General features: G+C 39.0%; 1 protein-coding gene across 5 annotated transcripts in view; it reads left to right on the forward strand.

The window, feature by feature from the left end:
- Positions 1–15,332, forward strand: part of LOC132972603 (protocadherin-9) — a 203,713-nt gene that overhangs the window by 44,939 nt on the left and 143,442 nt on the right. For 3 of the 5 annotated variants that reach the window (XM_061035566.1, XM_061035583.1, XM_061035598.1), the window contains exon 3: positions 9,341–9,442. The exons of the other annotated variants lie outside the window; for them this stretch is intronic. In XM_061035566.1, coding sequence (XP_060891549.1) covers positions 9,341–9,442 — 102 coding nt within the window. The remainder of the gene's footprint in view (positions 1–9,340; positions 9,443–15,332) is intronic. 5 annotated transcript variants of the gene reach the window in all.

Genomic DNA, 15,332 nt, shown 5'->3' on the forward strand with positions numbered 1-15,332 from the left:
TGACTACTATTGTGTGATAAGAAAAACCGCAGAACAAAACAACTGCTTCCAGTGGCAAATTTCACAGTGATCTTATTACCACTTTTTGATTTGATACAGTTATTCTTTGAGAGGGGGACAGAGTGAGAAGAATACTAACAGGAGTAACAAGTTTTAGCAGGAAGTGGAAGTCAGACACATAGGGCTCTCAGGTCTAACATTTCTCGAATATGTTAATAAAAGTACAACAGGTGGACACTCAGTAGTAACAAGGGACTGCATGCATGGACTCTTCTGTATATTATGGATGGAGGCCTGTAAAAAACAAGTGGAACATTTTATACATCCAGTAAATACACTATTATATGATCTCACAGGTACAATCACAGGCACAGCTGGCCACTGTGAAGTACACAGACTTCTGCTTCTTATTTTCAGATTTCAGCCATTACCTCTTCAAAGCAGACTGCCAATGCAGCATTTAGGCTCCTCAATCAGCCTGTTTCATGTACGTTGTATGTCCTTACAATATTCTCTAAAACTACAGTAGTAATGACAAAACAAAACCTTTGGGAAGCAATGTCTTGGCATTACAATTTGATGACGTAAGAATTTACTGGATTTTTTATGTTCCACCAGTTAAATTGGCTTAACAGTTCAGCACAAGATTGAGAGTTAGCTCCCTTTAAAGCCAGATTAAAGTGGTTGTAGCGGATAACGCCAACCTTGGAGCCCTGCAAACTTGTCAGTGTCATTAGAAATCTCTGAACCTACTGCCAAACCCTCTGAGGGCATTTTGACATTATAGCCGACAGGAGAAATATTCCAAAACGTAAACAAAATGGAGTTGTTAGGAGACATGACTTTGGATTGTCAATTGCACTTATATGCTGTCTGTGTATAAAGATGTATAATATGGTAAAGAGATATTAGACACTAGCCAATGGGTCCCAGAATTGCATTAGAGCTGATGTGTTCCATTTCTTTTCAACGGGGATTGATTTCCAGCCCATAACCAAAACCCATGGATATGTTAGTGGATACCACTCAAACAAAAACCAGAATGCTACCCATAAAAAAATATGTACATCCATCTTCAGAATCTATTAAAAGAAATTGCTGTCACTACCCATTTCCTGGAGATTGCACTGAAAAAAAAAGAACCATTCAGTTGGCATGTCCTCTGTCCTACCTGAACAGGATTCAATCTACTGAGTCAGTATTTGTCAAGAACATAAGAATCCCCATCAGAGAGGAAATAATGTAATGGACTCTTTATATACAGTACAGCAGCAAACAGGTTTTCCTTTGTAACCCATATTCACAAATTGGATCCCATGGATTTAGGCTACTCTAAATCCTAACAACTATTTTACCCTTCATTGTCCAGGGTTAGATTTAATAGGGCTGGGTAGAGTGGGTCTGAAGGTGGGCATATGCCTTATAAATTGGACTTACTCGAGTGAAGGCATCGCTCAGCCTCAAGGGGGGAATGCTCAGTTGACTTAAACGTAGCACTTTTACTTTTACTGCAATAGCTTCATCAAGTGAGTGAGCTCTTTTGAAGCAGAGCAGCAGTTTCAGAATGAACAAAGAACCTTTGACTAGCTGAAGAAACAAAGACAGAAGCAGATGGATAGAGATATACAGGCAGACAGAAAATGTCTGTGTGGTGTAAGGATAGTCATGGAGCTGTTAAATAGCTGTCACATGCTACTCTGACAGTGGAACAGAGGGTTATATTTCTATCATTCGTTCTATCAGAAGATTCAAAGAGATCATGTGTATTTCATTCCTAGAACATAATTTAAAGGGTATTTTTAGTCCATACTTGCGATTAGGTACTCTCTCAGCATTAAAGAAACCTGGAGTTGCGATTGGTCAGACAAATGGGCCGGTGCAGCATTGACAACTGCCATCTTTGAAAACATTTTGCTCTTAATAAAGACCTTCTAAGTGGACCCAAACATATACAACAAAAAGATGTGTCCTTTGTCCTTCACAAGTCCTTTATTTTCAGGAACAAACTCACCACTTTGACCATGGCGCCCTTCCCCTTCTTGTGGTTTATGTCCTATGCCATGTTGCTATACCAACCACTGGCTGTCCTTTTGTTGGTGTTTGATTGCTCACAAATATAGGAGGCCTTGAAGGTATGTAGTTCTCAAGGAATGCCTCCGTAGGCAGCTCGTCTCAAGAAGTCCAGAGAACTGTTTGGTCTACAGATGCCTGATGATTTTTACTGCCACAGAACACATCAATCTGATACTATTTAGTGATTTAAAAAAAAAAATCCATTGCTAAGGCTTAAAAGTGGTAACCAAGAGACCTGGTTTAAACTGCCAACTTTAATAAAGAAAAATAGAAGGTCATGGGTTCCATTTTTGTAAAAAGTTGTCTTAGCCCGTGGTATTAAAAGAAAAAAGTCTTTAAGAAGGCCATAGAACAGTTTAGACAACGCTTAGAGGGCTCATCTATCCTCAAAGACACTGTTCTCTCAGGAGGAGTGAGAAAAAACTACTCTGCAAAGAAAATGAAGGTCAGAAAGTACAAAACAGAGTGACCATTAGAAACCCATCTGATCACAGGGAAAAGTGCTTTGCTGCAACAACTTTATTCTCCTTTTGCGCAGGGCTCCTTTGGGAGAACTGCTTCAATAACACAAATCGGAGGCCAAAAGCTCAGGCAGACCCCCAGTGAGACCAAGTCCTACACTTTAGAAATGAAAGGTGCTCTTACAGAATTCATGAAGGGCAATGGAGGAAAAATACGGATTAAGGGAAATATATTAGTTTTGTAGTTAATAGTTATGAAACAGCCTCTAAAAACAGGTGAAATGTTTGTTCAGTATTGCGATCTGTTTCATCAGACCGACTGACACCTCTCTCACCTCGATCTCATTGCAGCATCTTAGAACTGAAGTAATTCCAACTGTGCAGTAATGGCAGAGAATTGTTCTGATAATACATGCACTGTGTTCTGCGGACGACCCGCAGCATTCTGCACTTAAGGCACTGCACTCCAAATTCATAAAATCTGCCAATTACAATTCTGCCACGAGTCCGGCTGAATTCCTTGAAGCCATTAGCGGTTCTTGAGAAGAGTCAGGGCTGGCCTCTGCATCGACTGTAATGACAGGGACAGGGTGCCGGGGAGAATCGATGCTTCTCTCTGGCTCAAGAATGAAACTGTAACAGCAAGACGGCCCCATTGAGTGCTGGATTGCCGTCTTTTTCAACCACTTAATTGATCAACGTTTTATTTATCTTGTCAGAAGACTTTAACCTAATTTGTTTTCCATTCACTCACAAAGCACCTTCATTGAATAACCATGTTAACAATCCACATTATTACATTCATTCTCTTTCTCCTCTCCAAACACACTTAAGATATTGTGTCTACATTAATTTACATGTAGCAGGGGCACGTTTTAAACTTGTGTTATTAATTATCATATCAAACATAATCTCATATATCTCTTTTGTTAGCCGCACACACATTACACAGCAGGCTTTTCATTAGAGAATATTCTTTTTGTATGTGTTTTTATACCGCAGAGGGAGCAGAGGGGCGGAGGGCTGGGATGAATTCCTCTCTCTTTGTTCTTTTTCAACAAAGCAGAGGCGCATCATGCATGTCCTCTTTACTTTGCAACTATGCAAAGACGTCCTTGTAATTGGGTGATATTTTTACTGCACTACCCACTTTATGCAATCCATTACATTTCTGTCATAAAATGCCCTCCTCACTGTCGTCAACTTAAATGGAATGTCAATACTTAGTGTGTGGAATGGGGGAGCGTGAAAATGAGCTTAACACTGGGACCCATAAACATAAAGTTTAATGCCGCCACCAAAGGACGGGCCAATCACAGCATTGCTTTGCAAATCAAAGAATGATTATTGCAGATTTTCTCCCAGGGTCATCTCAACTGCTTAATATGAACAAGTTAGTAGAACCATTTTTCTGTGGTCTTATTTTGAAATCAGCTCCAATTTCCTTCACTCCCTTCCATTTTCCTTTGCATTGTGCACCTTGCCTTTGCTTGAACTCCAACTGCTAAAAAGAACAAACACATTTTTTTTGATAAAAGCAACAAAATTAAATGATTTGGTTTTAAAAAGAAAAATAGGAACAAACCCAATGAAGTCTAGTTATTTGTTTACAGTAGGAATCAGACTGTGGAATAGGAGACAACGCAGCTCAGCTGATATCCGTCTGATGTCTAGAGGGAGAATCCCCACACAGGATCACTTTATGGGCTCATTTGCATTACCACTGCTCCGACTGTAAGTCAGTGGGCTGCTTAGAAGGAGAAAGCTGTGCCAGAGCAAGGCGATTATAGCCATGATATATGAACCCATACTGGGCAAATTCCAGAGAAAAGTCACATGGTGTTGTGCTTGGTTTTACTGTGCTACAAGTGTTAACTATTAACACTGCTATAAGCACAATATGGTCATTATATATCATCTGTTCCAAGGATGGTACTTTGTTTGCCTGTATTACAATCGCAGTATATAGCAATTTCATGAAAGAACGTTTTCTTCTGATTAAAATCTGGTGTTAATATATCAATTTGATTGGTTTAAAAAAATAGATCAATGGCTTATTAAAGAAATAATCTTTGAGCTGCTGCATGAATGAGTCATCGGCATAACATGGAAAGTACTGTTTTTCTCCTCTTGAGCTGTAACACTAGTCACAAGATAAACATCATGTTCTTAGCAGCGCACACAGAAAACACTTGTTGAGAAGCGAACGTTGTCTCGTGATGTCAAGGAAGGGCGCTTGCAGTGGTATCTCTAAGGTAATTAAACAGAACTAAAGGTCTACTATGACTGGGAAGGCTTGGCAGGGCTAGACTAATGGAAAAGCTGATTAGAGTGTGTTTCATCCCCTCTAATGAAAGCCATCTCCTCAGCCCACAGCTAACAGGCAAGCTCAACAGAGTAGATTCACAGGTCCGTGGAGATTATGTTGAGCAATATGTTGTTGCTCTTACCTTGTACATGTTGATGATAAAGTTCATTTTCTTCAGGCTACTATGTGATCCAAAGCAAAAGTAATGTTTTTTAATATAGATGATATGCTTTTCAACTAAAAAACTGCTCCAAATGGTCTTTATTGACAGACTCTTTTGGTTAAATGTAATTACAGTAAGGGCATTTAACCTTCGAAGAAAAAAGAGCTTGATTAAAAAAAAGTTCTGAATGCATCCTATTTAAAATGACACCCAACAACCTGTCCAGTGCTACAATACAAATGTGTCAAATATTTCGAAGAACTAAACGATTGAAACATGTTTTGGGCAACAGAGGTAGTAGAATTACATGCTAGTTGGCAAAAAAAACAACACATCCCTGTTCTCTAATGTCATGGTGGCATATGGCAGAGCATTGTTCTGACAAAGCCAAATGGTTCTACTTGTGCCCATTTGGTTACTCACAATGAACTCTACAGTTTTAAATTTCAATGGTAGGCACAGTATGGAGGAAGGTGTCTCCACAGTAAGAACTGTCATTTCACAGTAAAAGGGGTGAATGACATTGCCTGTTGACGTGCACAAGCTGTAACAGAATGGCAACCTTCCCAGTGTGTACCCTATCTTTTGCCCAGTGTTTGTTGGATAGGGCTTCACACACCCCGTTAAGCCTGCAGATTAACTACCAAAACTCAGGTGTGAAAGGTGTTCTGCTGGATTTGGCCTTGTATTGTTCAGGTAATTGCAAGTAAACTTCAAACAGACCATATCCAACAATGTTGAATTTCCTTTTTGTAAGCATAAATGTCTTATTTTGTGCCCAGCAAAGGTTGTGCACCGACATGTGTGAATTGAGGACTGTGGAAGTGTCATCGCCCCCTGTAGATGTCAGGAAATGACTGGTGGATGTGTCTTCCTGTTGTCAAAGTATCCCTGCTGTCCACCATCACCAAGTTCAGACTGCATCGTTTATATTATTTTTCGACTTGCTCTTGTTACCGTATCGCCCTTGCAAATTTAGGGTGCCAGACACCTGTAATAATGCTCAATCTCACAAAAAAGGTAATCAATTTTCGGGGGCTTTGCTTGTCCAGATCGTTGCATTGTTTCTGGTCACCACAAATGCCAGACTTTCTCAAACCGTCTGAAAAGGATTATCCTTAGCCCCTCTTTCACTGAAACATAGTTAACAACATTCCTCTGACCTAAATTTTTGCAAAAGACATTTCACCCAGGAGAGTATGCCTTGTGATACATTACTGATTTAATTTATACCTTTCTGGTCCCAATTTGTCACACAGCTGCCTCATCAATGGCACTGTTTATTTCTGAAGTACTTCAACCTGGCTTTCACAGTTAATCATGCCACATTCTGTCTCTTCAGCTTCTCTATTGGTTCAATTGTCAATTTTACCCCAAAGACCAAACCATCATCCTCAGTCCTTACAATTTACCTGTTTGTCTTAGACTTTATAGAGTCAATTCGCTGAAAGTACAAATAAGTCGAATATCAATTTAATCGAAAACTTCATAAAGCAGGAAAGCTCCCGGCAAAGGCAGACTTTTAATTCCTTTGTATTCCAATAACCTTAATAATCTGTTTGTTTTTTGCTGCAGCATTTTGATTTAACATGATCCACTTTTGCCATTACAGGTAATGGAAAGTGTATTGGAGCCTCATATCGCTGCCAGCAGTCAATCAATCTCAATAACCTTTTTATTCAAACACCTTATTTGTGTTGTCAGCGTTGACAGTATCAGGCACTGCGACCAAGGATTTACCACGATCACAGTGACATTGCAGAGTGAAAAATTATCAATTATAATGTTGCCAACTCACACTTCTCCTCGTCGTCACTTATAACGCTGCTGATAAATGGTTAGGTACTAATAAATAATCTCACATTCATAGCGCTATGTGGAGAAGGGGATGTCATTAATTACAGTGACGGACAAGTGAAATAAAGATGCATAATGAGATAAAGGTTCTGAGAAGTAGACTACCCTTCATTCACCTCTTTCCCTTCTCTTTTTCCAATAATTGAAAGACTGATGCAGCAAAAGTTACCTTTCTGAGCACATTTTACTCCTGATTTTTTAGTTCTAAGTAAAACCTGCAGAAATCAACACAGTTTATCTACATCAATCTGAACAGAATACAAGGCTGAATTTGTTGCTTTCACTCATTTTGTAAAGGTGTTAATGTCAAATTGTGTCTTCAAAATCATTAACTATTAAGGTTTGCTATTAAATGGTGAACTGTTTGGCTTCTCAAAGATATTCTCAAAACTGATTCCATCTCTGTATTTAAAAAAAAAGTTTGGCAAAGTACATAATATGCATGGTAAAATCAGACTGACCCTGTTTGCCATGGTGTAAATGATCCTTTATCATCAATATTGGCATAGATCATTGTTCCATTTGCCCCAGTAAGAATTGTAGGAGTTTATAGGCTCCAATTATTCCCCCACATGGTGCACATGGTTTCTGTGTGGGACTCCAGTATGGAGCCTAAACAGACAATCTTGTTAAGCTAATTCTGATTTAACTAGTTTTATAGTATGGTATCAATGAAATGGTAAGTTAATTTTTCAATATAGTTTTACTGTTACACACAACACTAAAGGTCTTTCATAAGATCATTTTGCTCTAATAAAGTGTCTGATTTTGCATTTTTCACTGACAGTAGTCATATCACTGTGGGTCAAACTGTTAATGATTAGGAACTATGTTTGCTTACAAAACGGACTCTAGTGTTTCTGTTTTTACATGCTACACAATAAGAAAGCTTGTGTGTGGGTGGCTCAAGAAAGAAAAGGTCTAATGTTAATGAGAAAAACTACCCTGCAGCAAAGAAACACTTTGAATTTAATCATAACAGCAGTATTCTTTGTTTTCTTCTATTTGATGTGTAAGACTTTGAATGTACTAACATAATTTTCTATTGTTTCTCTGGTTATTTTTTAAGCAGATCTTCAAAAAGTAACTGTAGCTCATTGATTGTATTTTGGCATAATAAACAAATCCTGCTTTCATTGTAATGGATCATGTTCTTTGTGTTATTTGTTTTTCTGATTATGTTTCCTTCAGTTACCAGATTGTAATTAAGTGGTATGAGTATTATTGGTGACATTTAACTCCTAACTCCACGTCAATGTTTACTGATGACAATGCTTAAACCAAGGATGCCATTGTTTGCATCATTATCCATCATATTCACATTCTGTGCAGAGTACTGTCAAGGGACGATACAGTCGTATCTGGCTGAAATACAATTGATATACTCTTAACTAATCTTGTGCACATGTAGGACATTTTTTTTTAACTTCATATTCAAAATGTGAAGTTAGAAATGTGTGTGTGTAACTCTGCTGTGGTGGGGTGGGGGTGTGTGGCTGTTTACAGGTTTATGTCTGTGTGAGTCATACTATTGACACAGTTTCATGCGAATGACAGCAGGCAACCTGACAGACTGACTGGCATGTTGCCATTTAACATAGCTAAGCCCACCACATCACACAACACCGGATAAAAAAAACCTTCCACCTGTGTGCAAAACAAAAAAAAATAGATAATAATAAAAGCTGTAAGCAGTAAATACACGGAAGCCAAGCTCTAAAGAGATAATAACTAAGAATAAGTGAGTTGACTATTTTTAAAAAGACAGCAACTGTCTTAGGTAGGCAAGTTTGGCAAACAATATGGCCTGTGCTGATAAGAAGCAGAAGTTGGAAGCTATATAGAGCTGCTACTGCGATAACCCAGTCCTTCTTTTCTCTCTGCTTCTGTTCTGTGTTGTTGTTGGTCATCTGGAAGTCAGTTAAAGACAGTGATTTATGCCTGGGGCTGCATGCGGCGTAGCCTCATTACACACAGCCATTTTGAGAATCAGCAGATAATTACAGTATACATCATAGACCTCATGGGGGCCAGGCATATTCAGTCTATTCCACTGGCCTGTCATTTAGGCCAGAGGGCCTCAGGAATGGAAATCTGGAGTCTAACCTCATTTGGGACACAATTTGCTCTTCATTTTACAGGGATTGCTGTTGAAAATTCATCGTGGAACGTTGAATTGGCATCTTTTAATTGCTCTGCTGTGCATATTCATTATAGTTAATGATTTCTTGCTAATGGATATATCTTTATTCAAGACAGTAAAGACAGTACAGAGTCAAGCTCATTTGAGGGCAGTAAAACCGATTCAATAAAAATTAAGATTCAAATGTTTTTTCCATTGTTGTGTTTACAGAAATGAAATTGATCTGTTTTCCTCGTCTTCTTCCAGAGCCATCTTTAGAAAAGACAACAAAACAAAGCTACACAAACATTTCTAACAGCCTTTTTTTTTTTTTTTTTTTTTAATCCTCCATAAAGGGAACATTAACTCGTGCCCGAACTGAACTGAATCCTGAATATCTGGATCTCCGTCCACGTGCTGAGCTGAACCCTGAATACTGGACCCCTTGCACCCCTTTAGTGAGTACCGATGGTCCCATTTCTCACTAAATGATCCTCATAGATTCACTTACCACAAGTCATTACTTTTAATAAACCTTAAATTACGTTGTGCATCAGCATCCCACCCATTGGCATGATAAGCTCCATTATGAATTGTTGGATTCAGTATCATTATCCCATCCATGACTCCATTCATGCTTGGGCATGCTTCTATGTGAGTCACTGAAACAGACTCTGCTCTCCTCATAATTCCTCCCTCGTCCATGTGCAAAGTTGAAGTATATTTTGCCTCTTAGTTACTGTGACATATTGTACTTACAACATCATTAACTTCAAGGCCTAATGCAATGCTAATATCCATGCCATTTTTACTTGAGTAATGCGTATTTGTCTCATTACCTCCATGCTTAGGCAACACAGCACTGGATAGTCATCTGGGGGTTGGAGGAGGGTTTGCTTGTGTTGTTGTGCTCGCACACTGGTGAATCTTAATGATGTCAGTTTTTCTCACTCTTTGTTATCAACTACTGAGTCAACACGGGGAGGGTTTCTTGTAAAGTAGGAGTCTCACCATAAACAACCTGCATCGTAAACCACAATGCCAAGTTTATATGTTTTACCCTTTCATGATGTAGGAATCATTTCCTCCTCCTCGTTGTTTATTACACACAGTGGTGGTTGAGAATTCGTCTGTGGAAGCTGCAAAATGTTCTTTTTATGCCGTTATGTCTGTTTTTTTTTAATTGAAAACTATGCAAATCTTTCTACATACGTCTACTCTGAACAATCTCTGCCTGGAATATTCCAGTGGAAAACTTCAACCTTGCATTGTCTTTGTCTGATTAAATCGTCCTTGCTCTGGCATAATTGAACCCTCGGAGAGTTATTGATTTGAAAAAGTGGTTGTCAATAGAGGCCCTCTATGTCAGCCTTGTATGTCTCCTCAAACACATTTTATACAGCTGCCCTCATGTTATTGTTGTCAGAAACTAAGGCCCAATGAAAGTATAACACACAGACCAAAAAGAGGGAAAATAAGCTCATCCACTCTCTTTCATCCCACCCCAATCGTGTAAAAAATGTTACACAGCTTGACAAATATTGACCTGTACATTTGACATTGTGTTTTATATTGTATGAATGCAGTGCAAACTTCATACTTCAGTGCATTTTATGCATACTAAAGGCAGAAAAAAAACCGTTTCATAACACAATACTTTACAAATCCTCATTATATTCTCATTGGTTGTACTCTGTCTGCCCCACATTAAACATGTATCACCTGCTGAGCACCCTTGGGCCCACCTTCAGCAAGTGAGGAAAGCTAACAAGACAGAGACGCTATGTAAACACAGAAAAGTGATGTCACACCTACCCTAACTCCCACTGGATCAAATCTTCAGGTACAGCGATGTGTTGTGTGCGCTCATTTTACAACTGTGTTAAGAGTGAGTACAAAAGTCGAAAATTACTGAGAAGTATGGAAAAAATCTTTGCACTGTATGAAAAATACTTGAATCATAATTGAGCGTTATAGCATATACTACTGTTTACACGTTTTTGTATGGACGGTTTAAGGTGACAGAAACACTCCAGTGTTCATGCACTACGAGAGAAGAAGAAGGCTGCTATAAACTACTTCCTGCAGCTTTCTTTGAAATGAACGAGCTGCCGTGTTTGAATTCTTCATCCCTTGTTTAATACATCCATGGCTGCGAGCGCAAGATGTCTTTTGACCTCTGCTTGCCACATTCTTCTGCCCTTCCACACATTCTTTCTTCAGGCCCTGTTAAACTATGTTAAGCTTAAACTTTACAGTATACGAGTCAGACTGGACTGTAACGTTTCACTGCCGGCCTGATCTACACTGCGGCGTACAGAAACTGATGTCCTAAGATGCTCTCTCATTTTATCTCTTTCTCCTCTCTCCTCTTCTCTCTGTCGTTCGCATCAGTTTGCTTATTAAAGGGCTACAGCTGCAGTATTCGGAGATGTAAATATCTCACACAGCATCCCTCAGGATCTACTTTAATGTCCACAAAGCTGCTTGTAGACATTGTTCCTGGATTTGTGCAGTTTCATCAAATGGGAGCCCAAGTGGTGAATGAAATAAACAAGAAAATAGCCGTTTGTTTTACAAGTTTTATACGGATTCTAACAAGCGAGACTCAGTGGTAACACAGCACTTCATCAACAAATACGTGATTGTATTTTCTCTTGATCAAAAATCATGTTAAGTTCCAGTGAGAATTGCTGCTTTGATCTTTTCTGTGAGACGTCTTTCTTCTTTCAACCTGAGACATATTCCCGTACATATAAAGGGTTGAGGGACCTGTAAAAATGATATATGGGACAGTCTATGTTTTGTGTCTCCCTAAAGCCTTCAAAGTCAATATTTGGACTTTAGCCTGATTTAATGAACAGAATTTCTCAGTGATCTCTCCCAAGCTGTATTCAATGGGGGATCTCTCTCTGGCTTCGTTAAAGCACTCTGCTGTTTGCTTATTGGGCCTCACCGGACTAAAGAGGCTCAAAGACAAACACACGCATGCATACACACACTTCTACACAACCACACACACACACACACATATGCGTACACACTCATACACGACCGCCACAGAGGAGGCCCCTTTTCTTCCAGCCCAAGAGGGAATGATGACTCTCATTATCGCCTCAAAGCTAGATAGCCACAATGTCCCCACTCAGCAGCCCTATTAAGTTACCAGACAGCTTTATTGTATTGGTGTTCGATAATTTCCTTTCCTCTGTCATTCCGAGTGCATCAGGGAGTTGTTGTACGGGGGAAGGCGGGGTTTTGGAAAGCGGCAAGAGCCAACGTGAAAAGACGCAGCTGGCTGCAATGATTCCCTCCAAGGGTTGAGGACTCTTTGGGACGACTGCTGAGCAAATGCTTGGCAACAACTCCCTGCCATAAATAGTTCAATCTTAGGCAAAAAATTAAAAAGGATGGGAGAGGAGGCTTGAGTTAATTATGCAAAACTAGTCACAACACACAGCAAATTACATTGTCCAGAGTATTTGTTATGCTGCAGGATGAATGCATTGAAGAAGAAGAAAAGTCACCTCACGGACTGCATATGTCCTATTGATTTATTGGGAGTTTCTCTGTGTGTTCCCCAGCCTCATAGGGATCAATAAATATACAGCCATTTATATCTATTTCCAGTCTCTGTAACACTCGGCTGTCTGAATGCATTTAAATTAAGGTGGAAGAAATCACAAAGCTGGTTGCACACAAACATTTTCTGCACTATAATGAACTGTGATACAAAACATCCCCATTTAATTGATAAAGATGACATAAAGCTTTCGGGAGGGAACTTGGTAGAGAATTCACATATAGCTAAGTCTATCAAAAGTTAACTTAATATCAACATACTGTAGACTTTGGCTAACACCAACCTACAGATTGTTGGTATTTAGAAATAAAAATGTACAAAAAATCTCAGACAGATGTCATAACAAGCTGCTCTATGTGTGGCCTACTCTGGCATTTTAGCATGATTTGTGCACATGTTTTGTCCTAACAAGACACTGCATTATCAGTATTGTGAAGATTTGTCTGTAACAAGTCAATAAAGAAGAGTCAAGAGAGGAAAATGTATCATTTAAGGTAACACGTAAGGAAAGTTAGAAATGCTTTTTGAGATGCACGTTGTTAAGGGTGCTTAATCAGCTTTGATTGCAGACCTTCTGTCATGAAGAATTAAAGCTTCAACCTCCCGTCTTTGTAAAAAAAAAAAAAAGTCACTGCTGCTGGGATAAAACACTCAACTAGAGGTAAAAGCCAAGGAAAATAACTGGGTTTTTAAAAGTGACATAAACTACTCAGTTGTGGCAGCAGATCTTATTCAACCTCCCTTCTTTGTAAAAAAAAAAAGTGCTTGGTAAAATGAAAAGAAACGAAAGTGTGCCACCACTAGACCCCTTTTTGCACAGATGGAATAGCATGTGTGCGTGTGTGTGTTTATACTTGTTTTAAAGTAATTACTGATAAAACAGAGACCTTCAACGGTGACACATCATCTGTGGCTTCCAGCATTCATACAGTAACTGTACTGTGAACTTCTACCATAACAAGGTGACATTAGACATGACGTCAAAAACGATCCTCGTAAGTGTCACTGTGGAGGCTGAAGAGGAGCCAATGACGAGTGTACTTATGTAGTTTACACACAGGGTAAATGCATTACTCCCTAAAATGTACACATTGACCAAGCTGGAAAATCACATCAGCTAAATGCTACAGGCACTTGCAGCTATTAATGTTGACAGCACTTGGACTTTTCAAAGAGACTGTGATGGAGTGCTAAATCATATTTGGGTAAGAGCTAACTCCAATGGGAAACTTTTTAGGGGTTGACTACAGCCAGACCACATTATGCTTCATTAGACATCATTTGTAAACCACACAGCAGGAAATAAGCAACAGTGCTGGATCTTTCTTGTATTACCCATTTGCTCCAGTGTTTGTCCATGGGTGGGCATTTAAGGCCCATCATTTTAACTTAAATGTAAAACACTGTACACTAGAATAATGGTAAACAGGTGTGTATATCCATTTAATCATCATGGGGCTGTTTTCTGGTTTTCATTGTAATCTAAAGTCAAGATTCAAACGGTCATGCATGCTTCCCAAATCTACACCTAGCCGACTCCTTTAACTTTTAATCAGACAAATGTCTGAATCATCTTCATTTGGCCCATAGGTTGCTTGTATTGGCATCTCTCATTGCCATAGTAACTTTAAATAAAACCTTGTACGTCTGTTGAGCTTTGAAAACCAATCTAGTGCAAAAAGAAGTAGCATTTGTTTATATGCTCTACTTCATTTACAGTTCATGTTATTTCACAGTAGCTTCTATTAGGAAACAAATAATAATTTTGAAGCTCTACACTTAAGAGACTATGACATGTGTTAATGAAAATAGATCATCACCTGATATTACCTGCTGTTTCTGTATTTTCTACAGTGCTTAAAAAACATCTTTTGAATGTTTCACTATTACAAAAAAAGAAAAGATCACTGAGCCCCTGCCCTGAATTGCGGCTTGCAGCTCAGTATGCAACATTTTGCATGGCCTTTTGTGAAATCAAGGCAAAGAAATCACCTTTCTAGAACATGGAAAGCCTTTGTACAGAAATGTTATTTTCTGCAACAAAGCTCTTCCGTTCTGATTTCGGGAAACCGCTGCATGTTTTACAGGCTTTGTTTGGCAGGAGGACTTCAAGATGAGATTCAGCAGTGATTCTAAGAGAGATGGCGTCATCATTGTGAATGTTTTCCTGAGACTGCGTCTCAATCAGGTGCAGCTAAGAGACGCTATGTGGACTGCAAAGTGGAAAAAATGTGATAAAGCCAGAGAGAGGAGGAGAGGCCTGGGGTGATATTACTTTATATGAAAACACTTCAGCTCTATTCTAAAATTCCAAATGCTATTGCCTCTATACATTACTGTGCTTTAGTCAGCTTTTCTGCTTCTCAGGCAATGATGCTCTATTTATGATGAGAAAAGAATAGCTCTGAAGCTCAAACAACTGAAAATTATTTCAGGAAGTTTTTGCCCTGGGAAAGCATAATTTGTTTACACTCAGCAATTACTACATAACACAAGCTATCTCAAGGTAGGTAGTATTTTTTTGAGGGTTTTTCCTTTTTCCAGCCATGCTAACACACTCACACACATGCGAGCGCATACACACACACACACACACACACACTCAATTTCCTTTTCATTGCTCTTATCTTATCTCTAACCATCTTCATTGCTTCTCATATATGTATCAATGAAACTCATGATGGCCAATTCATACAATCAATCAATCACGTTATGTAAAGCTTCACACGAGTATGATTCACCTTCTCGTCTGTGACAGATTTATG

Source organism: Labrus mixtus, chromosome 1, assembly GCF_963584025.1.
Source record: "Labrus mixtus chromosome 1, fLabMix1.1, whole genome shotgun sequence".
Classification (NCBI taxonomy): Eukaryota; Metazoa; Chordata; class Actinopteri; order Labriformes; family Labridae; genus Labrus; species Labrus mixtus.